We start from the raw sequence: 20,480 nt of genomic DNA, 5'->3' as shown, positions 1-20,480 counted from the left end.
ATTGCTTTAGGGACTAACCATGAGTTAGTGCATCATCTCTGCTAGGCAACTGTGCTTGTCTTTTCTGGATAGCTCCAATTTCCGTGTGACTGCTGCTAAAGAGGACAAGCACATCTACATATTCTCATTGTTTCTCTTAATCATAGCTGAATGTCTTAGACTATTTTAAAGATCTGTAAAAAGTACTGTTACAGAGGCTTATTTCCATAACTAAATTCCACAGGTTGCTCTCCCTGTACAACTATTTTATTATAGAAATCCAATTACCTCGATAGGTCCTCTCGGAACTGTGAAATATACCACAGGAGGCTCACTTTGCTCCGTAACCGCATAATAATGTATGTACTGACCGGATAATTTATTATAAACTACACGAAGTGACATAATTTTGAAATCATTTCCTACAATAACAGCACTAGAGTAATTTCCTTCTTGTAGATTTGTTTCCACATAGCAGAAATGAACTGTAATAGATTTTCTCCATGATCTTCTATGTACCCAGAGCTCATCTTCAACATGAGATAAAGTATATGCTTCCAGGTGTCACATCGTAGACAACAGCGTAGAACATGGAAATGACCAGTGGCTTGAAGACATCATAGGTGGCTTTTGATCAACAAACCTTATTTCTGGTTTCTCACTTTATGTTACAAAAGCAATTAACTTTGAATTCTGATCCTTTCTTGGATGAGATATATTGGGTGGGCTACTTTAATGGATCTTGGCAGCAGGAGTGAGATCTAGAAGTCAGTCAGCCACAGGGTGACTGCCCGTTGTCTACATTATAGCAGTATGGCTCTGCCAAGTTGTAATGTGCTGTAAGTCAGGTGTGTTAAGGGGTATTTTAGACAATAGTGCTTTCAGCTTCTGATCACATCGCACGTCAGGAAGCATCTGTATATAGAAAACTAAATCCGGGTGCCCTTGTTGGCTGTGGAGGAAAAACAGCATGTTGTGGACAAAACCAAGTGTCTTCTTGTTTTGATATTTGGTTGTAAATCAGGAAACACTGAAGAAGTCACAACACATCCTTACACCAGCTGACTGCTGTGGGAAAAGAGTTCTGCAGAATTAGTTCCGTCTGTCCTGGATAGGATTGGAATTGTCATCATACTCTTTCTGGGTACCAAAACCTCTAGTAATTTACGTCTTTGTGATGCTGGAGTGCAGGGCATTGCACATGCTCACTAAGCAGGTGTTCTAGGTCTGCACTATAGATCCCAGCCCAGAACTATAGTCATGATCCTGTGCAAACCTGAGAACTAGAAAGAACACACAGGTTAACTAGTGTGTAGACCCCTTCCCAACTGTAAGCTGCACCACGCCTCCCTTCGACCTCCCGACTAGGTAGAATTTTGGAAGTGTTCAATACGCACATGTAAATGCACCTGGTGTGTGAAAATAGGGATGAGTGGAATGGTCTCTGAATTGGCAACTCTGAAAATTTAGAATGTGGGCGCAATTCAAAACTCCTGTCAGAGCAGAAATGGAAGGTCATCTTGGTGTCAAACCTAGATTTACTCCCAGAAAGCTTTAGAATGTCTTGCCATTATTCCTCTTCTCTCTGGCTCTCCTCACCCTCCCCTCCTCTTTCTCCTCCTCCCTCTTCTCTTTCTCCCCTCCTCTTTAACTCTCCTTCCCTCCCCTCCCTTCACTTCCCCTCCCCTCCCTTGCCTCTCAGTTCTAATGGAAATCCACAGAGAAATTTCTTCTTAGCTTAAAGAATGAACTACTTGTAAATGCATTAATGAAGGTTGATGATAAGATCGATGCTTTTAAAAACTTAAAGTCTTTTTTAACCTAAATACATCCTGCATGATTAATAAGCCTAGTGAACTTTAAAGCTACTTTGGAATATCAAATACTCTCAGCATATCCCCAAAGGTCACGAGAGAAAAGAGTCATAGCCCACTTTCCAGAGCAACAAGACAGGCCCAGCAGTGTCTGCTCTACACCAGGATGAATTTCCCTTCACAAATATGTGAAGCAAGCAGAGCCCGAAAGCTCACCCAGGAGAATGTGTCTTTGAAGGAAATCATCTCCGCATGCCCTGGGAAGTGCTGGCGGGCTTTGTTTGTGCTGCCTCAGAACAGGGACCTTTCACAAAGGCACTGTTTTTCAAAGAACAACAAAAGCTGCTATTTTAAACTTGGGGGCTTGAGATTGTATCTGGACCGTTTACACAAGCAAGTGCTGGCTGATTGACATCTAACCTCAGTGTTTGCCCACTCTGGCTTCCAAGTAAAGCAAAGGGAGAGAGGGATTTGCATCTGGTTGCTCTCTAAGCCACCGCAGAGGAATTCTTCAGCAGTGTTTCACTTTGCAACGTGGGCAAAACGCACTGCCTAGCAATCCCTTAAACAAGGACAAGTGCGTGTATCTCTCTCTCTCTCTCTCTCTCTCTCTCTCTCTCTCTCTCTCTCACACACACACACACACACACACACACACACACACACACACACACACATATGTGATCTCTGCTATTGCTAGCATGCTAGCTGCATGATTATAAGTAGGATACCTGGTTCAAAACTGGGGTTCACAGTTAAGCTCATAAGATCCCCAAGTTCCAGTTTCCCCATTTGTAAACTAGGCATGGTAGCCACAGTACGGGAATCCCAGAAGGGCATTGTCAGTAGTGGGAGGGGCTGACAGGCCATCACTGGGCTCAGACACCCTCCATCTCCCCAATCCCCCAATACCCTCTGCTCTGACAACACCAGGAAGTTGTACTCCTCTCTGAACTGGAAACTCTTCTAAGTTCAATTTAAAACAAGCAAACAAAAGCAACAGCACTTCTTTGCCCTGGGCATCACGAATGATAATAATAACAATAATAATATCATAATAATAAGAGGAGGAGGAAATACAATTATAGACTATCTCCACAGTCTTCCAGTGCATTCTCTCAGAATGCACGCACGGATCACTAAATTTAGACAGAGGAAAAAGTCTGCAAAGCAGGACAGACAACCGCGAGTCCCCAGGAGGTAAATTTCTCCCCAATAGGAATGTCATTTGAAAAAAAAGCAAAACCCTAAATCTTTCCAGGAAACAAAAACACAGCCAAGTGTGCTCAGCAGGAGGCCCGAATAAAATTTCTACCTTCCAGACCCGGAGTTTAAAATTAAGAAAACATTGCCATGAGTGCCTGTGACCAGCTGGGGCTCTTCAATAAAAATAATTTTCTATGTCACAATCTGCAAAGGGGGAAGCTGAAAGCAGGGGGAGGGGTACTGGGGAGCGCACTCTTGGGTCTTTCGAAGCGGGGTGTCACCCCCCAGTGGGCAGAGAAAATCCTTAAGCCCTAGGACGGAGTTCAGCCCTGCCGGGTGGGGGAAGGGGACAGACCAAGTTCCACTGTCCTAGCACATTGTTTGAAAAACAAATAAAGAAAAGCCACTAACCTTGCTTCGGGTCTGGGAAGCGAACCGGCCAGGGCTGAGCTTGTCTCCCATGGCAAAAAGCCCCAAAGTTAAGAAGCTGGGCCACCATGGAGAGCTTTGCCATCCAGTTCCCCTGAGCACATGGCATGGTTCGGTTGTTGGGGAGAAGAAAAGTCAAAACAGTGTTAGCTCTCAGCTGCAGATACCGAGTCCTCGCCCGTGGCCGCGCAGGAAGCCGCAGCGGAGCATGGTCCAGGCGTGGGAAGGGAGCGGCCCGCTAGCTGCCCAAGAGCTCTAGTGGCCTTTTGAAGTAGACAGGACCAGAGAACTTCTCTGCTCTCCCTTTCCTGAAAGGGGAGTGAATGAGCTGACAGCTTCTGCTTTCTGAGGGCCAGAGAGTGGACTGGGTCAGAGCCAAGGGGCGCAGCCCACCCCAGATCCCCACCCCTCTGTTTCCCCACCCGCCAGGCCTCCAGCCAGCTAACACATTTTCCTTGGGGACGCCCTCCTCCCTCAAGCTCCTCCCTCCGGGCTCAGAGCCTAGGCAAGCGGGCCAAATAGGGGAGACCCCAGACAGCTGGCCAGGAAGACACCAGAGTTAAGAGCCAGTCAGAGGCTCCTAGGAGCAATCTCCCCTACACAGGATGAAACGTACTCACAAATAGTGAGTTATGACCAGAGGGGATCCTACTCAGAATCTTTCTTAGCTCCTCTCAGACCCCAATGTACACTATTCTGTCAAGACTCCCCACCCACTAGCAACCGCTGGGCTCTTCTTCCAGTGCAGGCTATGATTTCTACTTAACAACTAATAAGCAATTTTTCTTTGCCAAGTCACACAGGAAATGATCCAAGCTAATCTGCTATCTTGACCCTGGACAAGTCTCTTCTTCTGCAGGATGGGGTAAGTGGATCAAATGCCTGGGAGGCCTTCTGTGGCTGCAGGTCAGCGCCTGCTTTCTCCTTTTCAAAACCAATCTCTCTCAGTTCCCTTCCACCAGCAGTGCATTAGCAACATAGAGAAAGATTTCAGCCCAAACAGGACAAGCCTTGAGGCACATGCAGTTTACCAACACAGGATGCCCCAGTGTGTTTGTGTTTGCGGGGGGGGGGGGGCAGTGTGTGTGTGGGGGGGTCCATTCAAATTCTCTGTTTCTCCTCAGTGCTCTCGAGAATGCCACAAATCAGGAGTTGCTAGGTATCTTGAGAATTTTCCAGGATAACCCAGCCAAAATTCTTTACCTCTGGGTAAAGACCCCTTACTCCATTCAGAAGGAATTTGGCCTCCTATATGGAGGTCTCTTTGGCTGACAGCCAATCACTGCCTTCAACAAGATGTCTGGATACTAGGTAATCTTGCATTGGGCCAGGATAGCCACACCATCCCTCAGGGCCCCAAAATGCAAGGCCTGAGATGAAAGGTCCAAAGGACTTCACAGTGGGAAACATAGCTGTCAAGACTTTCTGAGGGACACAGGTTTCTGCTTTTTCTAGTGGAAATTTACAAACTTACTGTCTTAAAACAACACAGATTTGCCTTAAGTTCTGGAGATCTGCAGCAGAATTCACTGGGCTGAAATCAGGGAGCTGCATTCCTTTCTGGCTGTCTTAAAATCTATTTTCTGGCCTCTTTCAGCTTCAAGCTCCTGGAATTCTCTAGCTCCTAGCTCTTCTTTCCTATCTTCCAAGCCAGCAATGGCTGGTTGACTCTTATCCATGTAATGTTTCACTGAGCCGCTTCTATTTTCCTCCTCCTCTGCGTTTCCAAGAACGCCGGGTACTACCCTCATCACCTACATGCAGCCTTACGCTCTCCTTGATATGTAGTATAGCCTTGATGTAGTAGCTATGACATAGTATGTCATGATAAGAAAGACAGAGAACTGAGTCGCCTAGCCTCATTCCTATCATGTACAGGAGTTCACGTCCTGAGCTAAAACAGATGAAATTTAGTAAGCACCATTGCCCGCCAGATATGCATTTATGAGGTCATTAAAAAGCACTTAGGACTGACCTCATTGTGTGCATATTTTTTAATTCTCTCTGTCTCTGTCTCTGTCTCTCTCTGTACACACACACACACACACACACACACACACACACACATCACATCACATCACATCACATCACATACACATACACACATACTTTTAACTCCTCTCTCTTCTTTTTATTTTTTCTTTCCTTTTTTTTTAAGAGCAACCAGATGTTTTCTGAAGATCCAAAATCTACTCTGGCTCCCATGCCCTGGATAACTGGAATAAAGATTTGTTTCTTAAATGAGAAGTCAAAGCACTCTTGCATGCTTTTGAGCCCTACCTAGGTCAAGGCAGAGCCACTGAATTCTGGCTTTGCAGATTAACTTCTTCAACTCTATAGATTCTTCTCCCCATGTATTTTTCAAGACCATGCTAAGTCTGAATGTGGACAGGATTCCTTCGAGGTCCCCCATTTCTAGAGTAGTAGTATTAGAAGGTACTGTGAACCTTCTAATTTGGTGAGGCCTTGGATAAGATCATTGGTCAGTGGGGATAGGGTATCAAAGAAAATTGTAGGGTAACTCCAGTATGTCAGTCTTTCTGTTTCTTAGCATGTTGTATGATCCATTTGTTCAGACATGAGCTTTTGACTCTGCCATCTGGTAACCTTACAACAGGTCCAAAGGTATGGACTGTGGTCCCTACCATGAAGTCATGGGCTGAAATCTCAAATCCGGCCTTTCTCTTGATAATTTTTAGCTGTCTCAGGGAGTCCACTGCGGTAAGATAACTAAGGCAGATCACCAATTAGCAACATCACTCATTTAGAAGTCATCCGAGACTAAAACCTTCACATACAAAATCCCACTAAAGTCTTGTATTCTGTCAGCTCATCCAACCCTTTGAAGTCAGGTCTAGACTTCCTACCTTCGCCTCTTCATCTTAGGCTTTCTAACAGCCATAAGCTCTGTCTGGCTCGTTTCCCTTTTTGCCCAATGATACATGGTGACCTACTTCTTTTAAAAAGTACCTTCAGGATTTCACATTTTCCTCATCAAAATACACCTGTGATCCTCCTCAACTGCTGAGTTCCTCTGCCCTTTGTTAAAGAGTCTCATCATTGCCTGCAACAGAGCAATCAGCAGTGCGTTTCTCCAGCCTTCACCACGTGATTCAGAACAAGCTTGTCTTCTGTTAACAATTCTGTCACCAAGTTCTTCCCACTCTTTTCAGCTGAAGTTTGAAGTTTTCTCAAAGAAAAAGCCCTATCGGGCCCCAACTTCTCCCCTGCTCAGTGGTGACTTATATTCAAGTTTTTCATTGCTGCAGACTACTTTAAAAAGCCAACTACCTTTCATCACCACTCTAGGGAAGAGAGCTCTGAATCACTATATGGGCTTTAGACATCCACTGAAGGAAAATTTCAAAATCAAGTGAGGTCCCAGAGTAGAATGTCACCTTAGGGTAGAGAGCATCCGTTGATGCTGACCATTCTTGGTGTTGTGCTAACAACTCTACCTACATTGCCCTGTCTAATCACCACAAAAGCCCTACTAGGTGAGTACTATAAGAACCCTCATGTTGCAGGGAAATAGATATTGAATTGTTAAGTCTCTTGCCTTTATGGCTATGAAATAAACGTCCAGGGGAAAGAGTAAAGTCAAGACATTGAGAGGCTTAACCAGGTCACTATGCAGAACCAAAGGCTGCTCCATCTTTACTAGTAAAATGGTGTCTTGGAGTGTCCTCACTCTATGGGTAGAGAAACTAGGAATGCTAAGACATCTTCAGAGTACCTTGAGTAGTATCTTAGTTTGCTTTCTATTGAAAGAAAATGAGAGAAGAATGAGTTTGAGTTTGTTGTTGTTCTTGTTCTTGTTTTGGCTAACACATCACAATCATGTCCAGTATCGAGAGAAGTCAGGAGGAAAATAACAAGGCAGGAACCTAGAAGCAAAACCTAAAGCAGAGCCCATTGAAGAAAGTTGCTTTCTGGCCCTGACTCATGGCTTCCTGATCTTTCTTTTCCATACATCCACGAGCATCTCCTGAAGATCAGCATCCCCACCATGAGCTAGCTGGGCCCTCTCACATACATTCTCAATCGAGAATATGTCTCACATACATTCTCAATCGAGAATATGTCCCACATACTTACCATCAAGCCATTGAATACATGCATATATCTTTTCAATTGAGGTTCACTTTTCCCAGATAAATCCAGCTTGTGTCAAGTGGACAGGTAGTTAATTCATTGTCTTAAAGTATTTTCAATATAAGCATATAAATTATGACAAAAAAAACTTAGGGTACCTTTCAAAAGCCTCCTCTGTTCACACTTTTTAATAGTCATATGATATGGCTGAAGGACAAGAAAATTAGCTCACTCTATCTTTCAGATTTGTCATGGTCCTTAACCATGGAAAGGCAAAGGAAACTGATATACAAACACACACATGCACACTCACGTGTATGTGTACGAATGCTTGCGCGCACACACACACACACACACACACACACACACATCATTAGCAGCAGCAGCAGCACCACAACGTGGCCCTTAAGTATTGCAAATGATTATGCCACCAGACACTTCACATCTGCCAACACCACCAGCACTGTCTCAAACACTCTTTTCTTTTTAAACCTCTCTACAGTCCTTGGAAGGAGGTGGGGAATTGATCTTTGTAACCTTCAGGAATGTCAATTCACTTTTTTTCCTTCGACTAATTGTTTTGGAACAGGTAAGTGAGTCAATAACCAACAGAAACCATTCTGCACACTCCCAATGCCAGAGAGTTTGTATTCCCAAATCAGCTTTAAAACCCTATAATCTATCTGTTACAGGTTATATAAAGCTTCTGGTCTTCCCAGTTGAACAGTGCCATTGGGAATGGATCATCCTTTTGATGCTACAATTAATCAGCCTAATTGATGAATCAATGCCATAGCAATGCCCTTTTGAAAGGCATGGCTAAAAAGGCTATGGGACCCTGATTAATGAGACTTACTGTTGGCTTCAGGAAGCAGCACACTTCAAATAGAATGCGCAGCTCCAGGTACCTGCGGTATATTGAAGCCAGTGTCTACTTGCACATCATCAAGACTAATCAAAATAAACTGTAGCTAGGCTGGTCAGGTGATAATGCCTGCAGAAAAAAACTGTTTTAGTAAGGATTACTGTTGCTGTGATTAAAAAAAAAAAAAAACCCACGCCATGATCAAGGCGACTTGGGGAAGAAAGCATTTGTTTGGCTTTCACTTCCACATCACTGTTCATCATCAAAGGAAGTTAGGACAGGAACCTAGAGGCAGGAGCTGACACAGAGGCCATGACAGGAGGGGATCTGCTTACTGGTTTGCTCCTCATAATTTGCTCAAACTACCTCCTCCTCCCCCTTCTTCTTTTGGAAAGGATGGGTTTACATTGGCTCACATTTGAGGCAACTGTCCATCAATGAAATTTTTATATCAAACCGTAACAGGTACATTCTATGATACATTTGAATAAAATAAATAAAATGAGGATATTCAGAAATGGTACAAATACAGGAAACACTTGTGGAAACACAGGAAACAAATAAAAGAACACACTTGTGATGATTAATCTTTAATGTCTACTTGGTAGAATTTAAAATGACCATAGAAACCACTGGTGTATTAATGAAGATGATTCTACAAAGGTTTAATTAATCAACCTGGTTTCTATAAAATAAATAAATAAAAATAGTTATTAGTTGTCACTTCAAGCCCAGGGATGGTACTACACATAATGGACTATGCCCCCCCCCCCCCCATATCAGTTACTAAGAAAATGCCCTACAGGCCTGCCTACAGCTGGATCTGTAGGGCATTTTCTCAGATGAGGCTCCCTCCTCTCCAATGACTCCAGCTTGTGTCAAGCTGATACAAACCAAGACAGCACAGAGATAAGTCAGAAGGCAAGGAAGGAAGACAAGGGGAAACCTGTGGGGAAGGGTCAGAGTCTGGGCAATGTGAATGAGGCAGCTGTCCCAACACAATGCAGGGTATCAGGAAGTGAAGCAGAGTGAGGAGAGCATCCATCAGAGGAATGTCTGGAGCAGGGGGAGATAGGTGGGGTCATGGTGACAACTGATAACTGTGATTAGTTACATACAGGGAGACGGATGAAGTAAGGATATATAATAGGAATGGCAGGAACCAACTTTCTCCTGGACAGTGAAAAGAAGTAGAATATGAGCAGAGGGAAAAGAGAAATGAGCCCTGAAATGGAAACACAGGTACTGATATGGACTAGTAAATAATACCGTGCATATAAGAGCACATGGAAATAAAAACAGGGGTGTGCATAGTGTTACATGCATGTGTGTATGCGCAAGTATATCCCCTAAGCCTGTCTACTTAAGATCATCAGAACGACGAGTACACGGGATCACAGATCCTAACTAGCATTCTCTTCTGAAAGGACTGGTCCTCCTTGGAGAGGTGTCAAACACTGAGCCTTAGAAAATGGATGAGTCTGCTCAAAAGCTCAAGAATCTTTCCTGAAGATGAGATGATCTCGGGGCAAAGGAGCCAGTATGAAAGGGATGCCATTTGCCAAGCATTAGAAAGTTTCAGGAGACAGTTCTCTGCACCCAAATCCTGTGGGAGGGAGAGCTAAACCCTCAGAGAGGCAGACACGCCTGGGAAACCAGAAGAGACTGCACTCTGCATACACATCTTGGACGCCAGAGGAAAACACCAAACGCCATCTGGAACCCTGGTGCACTGAAGCTCCCAGAAACCGCGGCACAGATCTTCCTGGTTGCTGCTGCCACGGAGAGCTCTTGGGCAGCACCCCGAGAGCAAACTTGAGCCTCAGGACCACAGGTAAGACCAACTTTTCTGCTGCAAGTGACCTGTCTTGTGAACTCAAGACACAGGCCCACAGGAACAGCTGAAGACCTGTAGAGAGGGAAAACTACACGCCCGAAAGCAGAACACTCTGTCCCCATAACAGGCTGAAAGAAAACAGGAAAACAGGTCTACAGCACTCCTGACACACAGGCTTATAGGGCAGTCTAGCCACTGTCAGAAATAGCAGAACAAAGTAACACTAGAGATAATCTGATGGCGAGAGGCAAGCGCAGGAACCCAAGCAACAGAAACCAAGACTACATGGCACCATCGGAGCCCAATTCTCCCACCAAAACAAACATGGAATATCCAAACACACCAGAAAAGCAAGGTCTAGTTTCAAAATCATATTTGATCATGATGCTGGAGGACTTCAAGAAAGACGTGAAGAACTCCCTTAGAGAACAAGTAGAAGCCTACAGAGAGGAATCGCAAAAATGCCTGAAAGAATTCCAGGAAAACATAATTAAACAAGTAGAAGCCCATAGAGAGGAGTCACAAAAATCCCTGAAAGAATTCCAGGAAATCATAAATAAACAAGTAGAAGCCCATAGAGAGGAGTCACAAAAATCCCTGAAAGAATTCCAGGAAATCATAAATAAACAAGTAGAAGCCCATAGAGAGGAGTCACAAAAATCCCTGAAAGAATTCCAGGAAAACACAATCAAACAGTTGAAGGAATTAAAAATGGAAATAGAAGCAATCAAGAAAGAACACATGGAAACAACCCTGGATATAGAAAACCAAAAGAAGAGACAAGGAGCTGTAGATACAAGCTTCACCAACAGAATACAGGAGATGGTAGAGAGAATCTCAGGAGCAGAAGATTCCATAGAAATCATTGACTCAACTGTCAAAGATAATGTAAAGTGGAAAAAGCTACTGGTCCAAAACATACAGGAAATCCAGGACTCAATGAGAAGATCAAACCTAAGGATAATAGGTATAGAAGAGAGTGAAGACTCCCAGCTCAAAGGACCAGTAAATATCTTCAACAAAATCATAGAAGAAAACTTCCCTAACCTAAAAAAAGAGAAACCCATAGGCATACAAGAAGCCTACAGAACTCCAAATAGATTGGACCAGAAAAGAAATACCTCCCGTCACATAATAGTCAAAACACCAAACGCACAAAATAAAGAAAGAATATTAAAAGCAGTAAGGGAAAAAGGTCAAGTAACATATAAAGGCAGACCTATCAGAATCACACCAGACTTTTCGCCAGAAACTATGAAGGCCAGAAGATCCTGGACAGATGTCATACCGACCCTAAGAGAACACAAATGCCAGCCCAGGTTACTGTATCCTGCAAAACTCTCAATTAACATAGATGGAGAAACCAAGATATTCCATGACAAAAACACATTTACACAATATCTTTCTACAAATCCAGCCCTACAAAGGATAATAAATGGTAAAGCCCAACATAAGGAGGGAAGCTATACCCTAGAAGAAGCAAGAAACTAATTGTCTTGGCAACAAAACAAAGAGAAGAAAAGCACACAAACATAACCTCACATCCAAATATGAATACGACAGGAAGCAATAATCACTATTCCTTAATATCTCTCAACATCAATGGCCTCAACTCCCCAATAAAGAGACATAGATTAACAAACTGGATACGCAACGAGGACCCTGCATTCTGCTGCCTACAGGAAACACACCTCAGAGACAAAGACAGACACAACCTCAGAGTGAAAGGCTGGAAAACAACTTTCCAAGCAAATGGTCGGAAGAAGCAAGCTGGAGTAGCCATTCTAATATCAGATAAAATCAATTTTCAACTAAAAGTCATCAAAAAAGATAAGGAAGGACACTTCATATTCATCAAAGGAAAAATCCACCAAGATGAACTCTCAATCCTAAATATCTATGCCCCAGATACAAGGGCACCTACATACGTAAAAGAAACTTTACTAAAGCTCAAAACACACATTGCACCTCATACAATAATAGTGGGAGATTTCAACACCCCACTCTCATCAATGGACAGATCATGGAAACAGAAATTAAACAGAGACGTAGACAGACTAAGAGAAGTCATGAGCCAAATGGACTTAACGGATATTTATAGAACATTCTATCCTAAAGCAAAAGGATATACCTTCTTCTCAGCTCCTCATGGTACTTTCTCCAAAATTGACCATATAATTGGTCAAAAAACGGGCCTCAACAGGTACAGAAAGATAGAAATAATCCCATGCGTGCTATCGGACCACCACGGCCTAAAACTGGTCTTCAATAACAATAAGGGAAGAATGCCCACATATACGTGGAAATTGAACAATGCTCCACTCAATGATAACCTGGTCAAGGAAGAAATAAAGAAAGAAATTAAAGACTTTTTAGAATTTAATGAAAATGAAGGTACAACATACCCAAACTTATGGGACACAATGAAAGCTGTGCTAAGAGGAAAATTCATAGTGCTGAGTGCCTGCAGAAAGAAACAGGAAAGAGCATATGTCAGCAGCTTGACAGCACACCTAAAAGCTCTAGAACAAAAAGAAGCAAATACACCCAGGAGGAGTAGAAGGCAGGAAATAATCAAACTCAGAGCTGAAATCAACCAAGTAGAAACAAAAAGGACCATAGAAAGAATCAACAGAACCAAAAGTTGGTTCTTTGAGAAAATCAACAAGATAGATAAACCCTTAGCCAGACTAACGAGAGGACACAGAGAGTGTGTCCAAATTAATAAAATCAGAAATGAAAAGGGAGACATAACTACAGATTCAGAGGAAATTCAAAAAATCATCAGATCTTACTATAAAAGCCTATATTCAACAAAACTTGAAAATCTGCAGGAAATTGACAATTTCTTAGACAGATACCAGGTACCGAAGTTAAATCAGGAACAGATAAACCAGTTAAACAACCCCATAACTCCTAAGGAAATAGAAGCAGTCATTAAAGGTCTCCCAACCAAAAAGAGCCCAGGTCCAGACGGGTTTAGTGCAGAATTCTATCAGACCTTCATAGAAGACCTCATACCAATATTATCCAAACTATTCCACAAAATTGAAACAGATGGAGCACTACCGAATTCCTTCTATGAAGCCACAATTACTCTTATACCTAAACCACACAAAGACACAACAAAGAAAGAGAACTTCAGACCAATTTCCCTTATGAATATCGACGCAAAAATACTCAATAAAATTCTGGCAAACCGAATTCAAGAGCACATCAAAACAATCATCCACCATGATCAAGTAGGCTTCATCCCAGGCATGCAGGGATGGTTTAACATACGGAAAACCATTAACGTGATCCATTATATGAACAAACTGAAAGAACAAAACCACATGATCATTTCATTAGATGCTGAGAAAGCATTTGACAAAATTCAACACCCCTTCATGATAAAAGTCCTGGAAGGAATAGGAATTCAAGGCCCATACCTGAACATAGTAAAAGCCATATACAGCAAATCAGTTGCTAACATTAAACTAAATGGAGAGAAACTTGAAGCAAACCCACTAAAATCAGGGACTAGACAAGGCTGCCCACTCTCTCCCTACTTATTCAATATAGTTCTTGAAGTTATCGCCAGAGCAATCAGACAACAAAAGGAGGTCAAGGGGATACAGATCAGAAAAGAAGAAGTCAAAATATCACTATTTGCAGACGACATGATAGTATATTTAAGTGATCCCAAACGTTCCACCAGAGAACTACTAAAGCTGATAAACAACTTCAGCAAAGTGGCTGGGTATAAAATTAACTCAAATAAATCAATAGCCTTCCTCTACACAAAAGAGAAACAAGCCGAGAAAGAAATTAGGGAAACGACACCCTTCATGATAGACCCAAATAATATAAAGTACCGCGGTGTGACTTTAACCAAGCAAGTAAAAGATCTGTACAATAAGAACTTCAAGACACTGAAGAAAGAAATTGAAGAAGACCTTAGAAGATGGAAAGATCTCCCATGCTCATGGATTGGCAGGATCAATATAGTAAAAATGGCCATTTTACCAAAAGCGATCTACAGATTCAATGCAATCCCCATCAAAATACCAATCCAATTCTTCAAAGAGTTAGATAGAACAATTTGCAAATTCATCTGGAATAACAAAAAACCCAGGATAGCTAAAACTATCCTCAACAATAAAAGGACTTCAGGGGGAATCACTATCCCTGAACTCAAGCAGTATTACAGAGCAATAGTGATAAAAACTGCATGGTATTGGTACAGAGACAGACAGATAGACCAATGGAACAGAATTGAAGACCCAGAAATGAACCCACACACCTATGGTCACTTGATTTTTGACAAAGGAGCCAAAACCATCCAATGGAAAAAAGATAGCATTTCCAGCAAATGGTGCTGGTTCAACTGGAGGTCAATATGTAGAAGAATGCAGATCGATCCATGCTTATCACACTGTACAAAGCTTAAGTCCAAGTGGATCAAGGACCTCCACATGAAACCAGACACACTCAAACTAATAGAAGAAAAACTAGGGAAGCATCTGGAACACATGGGCACTGGAAAAAATTTCCTGAACCAAACACCAATGGCTTATGCTCTAAGATCAAGAATCGACAAATGGGATCTCATAAAACTGCAAAGCTTCTGTAAGGCAAAGGACACTGTGGTTAGGACAAAACGGCAACCAACAGATTGGGAAAAGATCTTTACCAATCCTACAACTGATAGAGGCCTTATATCCAAAATATACAAATTACTCAAGAAGTTAGACCGCAGGGAAACAAATAACCCTATTAAAAAATGGGGTTCAGAGCTAAACAAACAATTCACAGGTGACGAATGCCGAATGGCTGAGAAACACCTAAAGAAATGTTCAACATCTTTAGTCATAAGGGAAATGCAAATCAAAACAACCCTGAGATTTCACCTCACACCAGTGAGAATGGCTAAGATCAAAAACTCAGGTGACAGCAGATGCTGGTGAGGATGCGGAGAAAGAGGAACACTCCTCCATTGTTGGTGGGATTGCAGACTGGTACAACCATTCTGGAAATCAGTCTGGAGGTTCCTCAGAAAATTGGACATTGAACTGCCTGAGGATCCAGCTATACCTCTCTTGGGCATATACCCAAAAGATGGCCCAACATATAAAAAAGACACATGCTCCACTATGTTCATCGCAGCCTTATGTATAATAGCCAGAAGCTGGAAAGAACCCAGATGCCCTTCAACAGAGGAATGGATACAGAAAATGTGGTACATCTACACAATGGAATATTACTCAGCTATCAAAAACAATGACTTTATGAAATTCGTAGGCAAATGGTTGGAACTGGAAAATATCATCCTGAGTGAGCTAACCCAATCACAGAAAGACATACATGGTATGCATTCATTGATAAGTGGCTATTAGCCCAAATGCTTGAATTACCCTAGATGCCTAGAACAAATGAAACTCAAGACGGATGATCAAAATGTGAATGTTTCACGCCTTCTTTAAAAGGGGAACAAGAATACCCTTGGCAGGGAAGAGAGAGGCAAAGATTAAAACAGAGACTGAAGTAACCCCCATTCAGAGCCTGCCCCACATGTGGCCCATACATATACAGCCACCCAATTAGACAAGATGGATGAAGCAAAGAAGTGCAGACCGACAGGAGCCGGATGTAGATCGCTCCTGAGAGACACAGCCAGAATACAACAAATACAGAGGCGAATGCCAGCAGCAACCCACTGAACTGAGAATAGAACCCCCGTTGAAGGAATCAGAGAAAGAACTGGAAGAGCTTGAAGGGGCTCGAGGCCCCAAAAGTACAACAATGCCAAGCAACCAGAGCTTCCAGGGCTAAGCCACTACCTAAAGACTATACATGGACTGACCCTGGACTCTGACCTCATAGGTAGCAATGAACATCTTAGTAAGAGCACCAGTGGAAGGGGAAGCCCTGGGTCCTGCTAAGACTGAACCCCCAGTGAACTAGACTGTTGGGGGGAGGGCGGCAATGGGGGGAGGGTTGGGAGGGAAATACCCATAAGGAAGGGGAGGGGGAGGGGGGAAGGGGATTTTTGCCCGGAAACCGGGAAAGGGAATAACACTCGAAATGTATATAAGAAATACTCAAGTTAATAAAAAAAAAAGAAAGTTTCAGGAGAAAATTCATAATAGCGACAAAAAGGGAACCATATAATAAAAACGTTGCTCACGATCCATACTGATCCAAGTACATGAGTGAACAGAAAAGCGGTTTACGATTGGAAAGTCACATGATATTAAGATATATCCTTTCAGATATTTATTAATTAACTAGGCCATGTACATACATGTGCATAGGCCATGTGCATAGACAAAGAAGTCTAGAAGACATGGCCTCCAGTATGTTAACGTAAACATGGTCAGGAATGCAGGGAGTTGAAGCAGCATTCTACCTGCGGGATTGCCCTGAGGAGAGATCAGAATCAGGAACATACTCTCACTACCAAAGACACATAACCCAAACAGGGAGGAAACATTAAATGTACCAAAATCGCAGGACATTGCACAAAATGGAATTTCTCTTTAAAGGCCATAGAAGCCAAAGAAAAGATTGGAAACTCAAAAGGAATTTTTCCAGATGGGAGAAGCTAAGAGATTGGACAACTAACTGTCACCCATAACTATGAATTAGGTGCTCTTGTCACAAAGACCATTCTTGGGACAATTAGTGAAACTTGTAAAGAGACTAAGAGGACAGAGGACAGGGTGAGAGTTACATCACCATTAAATTCCTGCTTGTGATAAACTGGATTATGGAGGAATATCCTTGTTGATTTCTGACTTGCATTAAGACATTTGGGAAACGCTGGGGTGTTTAGTTGACAGCATACTTTCAGATTGGCTCAGAGCACAAAGGCTTCCTTCTCAATTTGATCCCAAGCTTTCTGCAATCTTGTGCCAGTACCAGATTCCTCACTTTTTGTAACAATCTACCACTTGATGACAATGGCACAGAGATGGCATTAGAGAGCACTGTTCATGAGGTGTAGACGTTCTGGAAAATAGCATCCACATCTACATCAACATATGGCAGTGTCTAGGCTGGGAACCAGAAACATCGTCACCAGACTGCCCTGTGCTGCTCTTGAGCCTAATGACCCCTTCCCTTCGTTCTGCCATTAATATTAAGCGTTGCATTACGAAGTGAAGAATACATATACTGCTGCAAAAGAGAAAGAGGAGTAAGGTGAAATGTGTTGGGAGCTTTGGAGTGCTATTGTCATAGCAAAACCAATTTATTCATTCATTTCATTTACTGCTTCCTGTGTTCAAACATCAAGGATACAGCAACAAATAGCAAAGACTTTTAAATTATGCTTACATATGCACTTGTTTGGGGATGTGGAAGACAGAAGAATAAAGAGTAAACATTATAATGTGTAAGGCAGTAGTAACAGCCAATGAATATCAATACCAAGGCTAAACATTATACAAAGAATGATTGAGAGATTACATTTGCATCTTACTTAAGAGGGCCAAGAATCTCCTCTCTAATAAGATATGAGCAGAAACCTAAAGGAAATAATAATCTGAATTAAATAGGGATCTTAGGCTGAGGAAACAGTAGAATCAATGTAGGGAGAAGCTTGGATACGGTAAAGAAAAGCAACAGTTGGGTGTGGCTGCACTGCTTGGGCAGGGAGGCAGCAGAACAGGAAGGTCATGGAGACTTTGAGGTTTACCTTGAGCACACTTGAACACCATTGAGAGATTTATAACACGTGAAGAATTGATCTAAGTGAATATAAGATGGAAGGGAAACCAAGAAGTCAGGGGTGACCGAGAAGTCAGGGGTGATTGTAAGGTTTCCAGTTATCAGTAATGGAGATGAGAAAGACAGGAGGTGTGAGATGACGTGGGGAACATAAAAAGTTCAAGGTAAGGCTCAGCCGTCTGGAAAGAAACATCAGCTGGCCTGGTGGATGTTCATAATGGTTCTCAGAGGAAGTTCTGGATTTGAGGAACATATTTGAAAATCATAATGGGAATGTGGGCAATACTGATATCCATGAATATTAGTGAAATTTCCAAATGAGTTAAGCTAACAAAAAATTAGAACACGTGGTGACTGACCCAGAAGTATTTTCTTATTTTCTAACTTACTTTTTCAGGTCTTTGTGTGTGTGTGTGTGTGTGTGTGTGTGTGTGTGTGTGTGTGTGTGTGTGTGTGTGTGTGTAAAATGTTTAGCATGCTTACCATCATGTTCTCTACATTTATGATTTCATAAAATCTAGAACTGCAAATACTAAAAAATGAAACATACAATATTGTCTTTCTGCAGTTGCATTAATTTGCTTAATGTGATTACCTCCAGTTGCATCCACTTTCCTGCAAATAGTATGACTTTGTTCTCATTTGAAATGCTGAGAAATTAAAAGAATGGTAATGAAGACTGCAGATTGGCCAACGAGATAGGTAGGGGATTAATGTACCTTGTCAAGAGTTAGAGGACTTTCTAGCTCACCAGCTCTAACAGATAGGCAGAATGGAAAAAGCCTCCCTCTCAAGACCCAGAACCACGACTGACAAAAATGGAAACTACACCAGAGATTTTTTTTTCATTTAAGAAACAGTAAGTTCACCCACTAGTAAATGTAGCACAGTCAGTGTCTCAGAAATCCGAACAGATGAGAAGCTCCATCACAGAGGGGTAGAGTGTAGGACGAGATGGAAGTGTGTGGAAGGTCTCAGCCTTACTTTACTGCACTTTTAATGTTCTCTCAACATGTTGCACTGAACCAGAAGCCTTGGAGTACTATGGGACTGTGAGCAGAATCCTCAGAAGAGGGACCAGCTGAGGATCAGAACATCCTGTCCTGGTCCTGGAGAGTTGCTCCCTGGTATTACTGGATTTTGATATTCCCCTGGGATCCCTGAGAACAGAATGTTAATTGTGTCCCCAAGAAAGTTGAAAGCTTAGGCAGCAATAATAAGTTTAGTAAATATCCACTTTGTAGATAATATGATTCGAGCAAATTGTCAGCCTAAGAAACACTAACCCTAAAGTACACAACTTTATATGTGTTGAAAATACGTGTATAGACCTGTGAGGCGATGATCACAACATTGATGTGGTTCAAGTAATAATAAAAATATATGCATCGAGCCGGCTCTTTCCTTGATGGCTTCTTTGGAAGATGTTCCCTCCTGTTTCTAGTTAAATCATCCCTAACTTCACACAGCTACTGTTCTGCTTCCTGCCACAAACATTTACTTTCTGGTGCATTTGCAGAATTCTGTATGGATGCAGTCCTCATAAGTCCTCAGTCTCATTTGTCTCATCTCACTGGGCATTCTCTTTGAGATGCATAGATGCTGTGTGTTTCGATAGCTCTTTCTAATTCCCAAGTTGCATCCTATTATATGGCTGCATCACAATGAGTCGACTGATTCTCCTTAACACTAAATATAGAAAGGATGAAAATGGGCCCTAATGACAGAGGCATTTGTGCTACTGCTATGTGTTGGAGATCTTCCCCTGGAACTGAGGATGCGTCTGCCACAAGCACCGAGATGAATAAGTTTCCATAAACAGTATTTTTCTTCTCTGAATAGTATAGTAAACAATAAACCTTGAAAATAACCCTAGATTAAGACTAAAGATTTCTCTCTGTTTTTTGATGAATTTCAACATTGTTTGCCCACACTGCTGGAGAGCAATGTGATTTATCTCCATGGCCATGAGACAAGCATTTGTGATGCTTTAATTTTTTTTTCCCACAGCACAGAAAGGCAGCATCCTTTCATGAGTCCCATGAGACAACTGTGGAGGACCAAGAGCTAACATCTTTATCCATCTTGAAGCCCGATCGATGGCCCGCCTGCCAGCTGGGGATCTCCTTTGTTGTATCAGACCACCCTGTCTGTTGCTGATAACACTCAACTATCAGTTATTTGTTTTGCAGTCACATAAAATCTGGACGGGGTCACCTGCGAGGCCACTGGATCAAAGAGTTGTATTGACTCACCTATGGCTTCCTAGAGTAAAGCTGTATCTGTGATCAGATTAATGTGATGTTACTCATCTTTAAGGGGGAGAGGGTTCGTCTTTCTATGAATAGACTTGTGGTGCCTTTGAAACTGAGTGTAAGAGAATCAGGAGTGCAGGTTACGTCAACAGAGCACAGACTCGTGTGTAAGAGTTGGGAAGGTCTTGCTAACTCACTTGAGAGTGAGTTTGAAAGAGGGCCGCTGAGCCACATTTCATGCAGAACGATTCATGTTCATTAGGTGGCTTTGATTGGTTTCCCACTGA

The 20,480-nt window shown here is 42.3% G+C and overlaps 1 protein-coding gene and 1 long non-coding RNA gene across 2 annotated transcripts in view; one reads left to right on the top strand and one right to left on the bottom strand.

Moving 5' to 3' along the window:
* The window catches only part of Adamts12 (ADAM metallopeptidase with thrombospondin type 1 motif, 12), a 307,826-nt gene extending 304,050 nt beyond the window's left edge, over positions 1-3,776 (bottom strand). The window contains 1 exon segment of the mRNA NM_001106420.4: positions 3,411-3,776. Within this exon segment, the coding sequence (NP_001099890.2) occupies positions 3,411-3,537 (127 nt within the window). The 5' untranslated portion in view covers positions 3,538-3,776.
* Positions 3,673-20,231, top strand: LOC120100741 (uncharacterized). Its single transcript, XR_015674194.1, has 3 exons — positions 3,673-4,053; positions 4,224-4,293; positions 19,949-20,231. It is a non-coding gene; the product is annotated as an uncharacterized LOC120100741 (long non-coding RNA).
* The last annotated feature ends 249 nt before the right edge of the window (positions 20,232-20,480 follow it).

This window comes from Rattus norvegicus, chromosome 2, assembly GCF_021556685.1.
Source record: "Rattus norvegicus strain SHRSP/BbbUtx chromosome 2, alternate assembly SHRSP_T2T, whole genome shotgun sequence".
NCBI classification, from domain to species: domain Eukaryota; kingdom Metazoa; phylum Chordata; class Mammalia; order Rodentia; family Muridae; genus Rattus; species Rattus norvegicus.
Note: the sequence above shows the minus strand (reverse complement) of the source record. Positions and strands in the feature narration are given on the sequence as shown.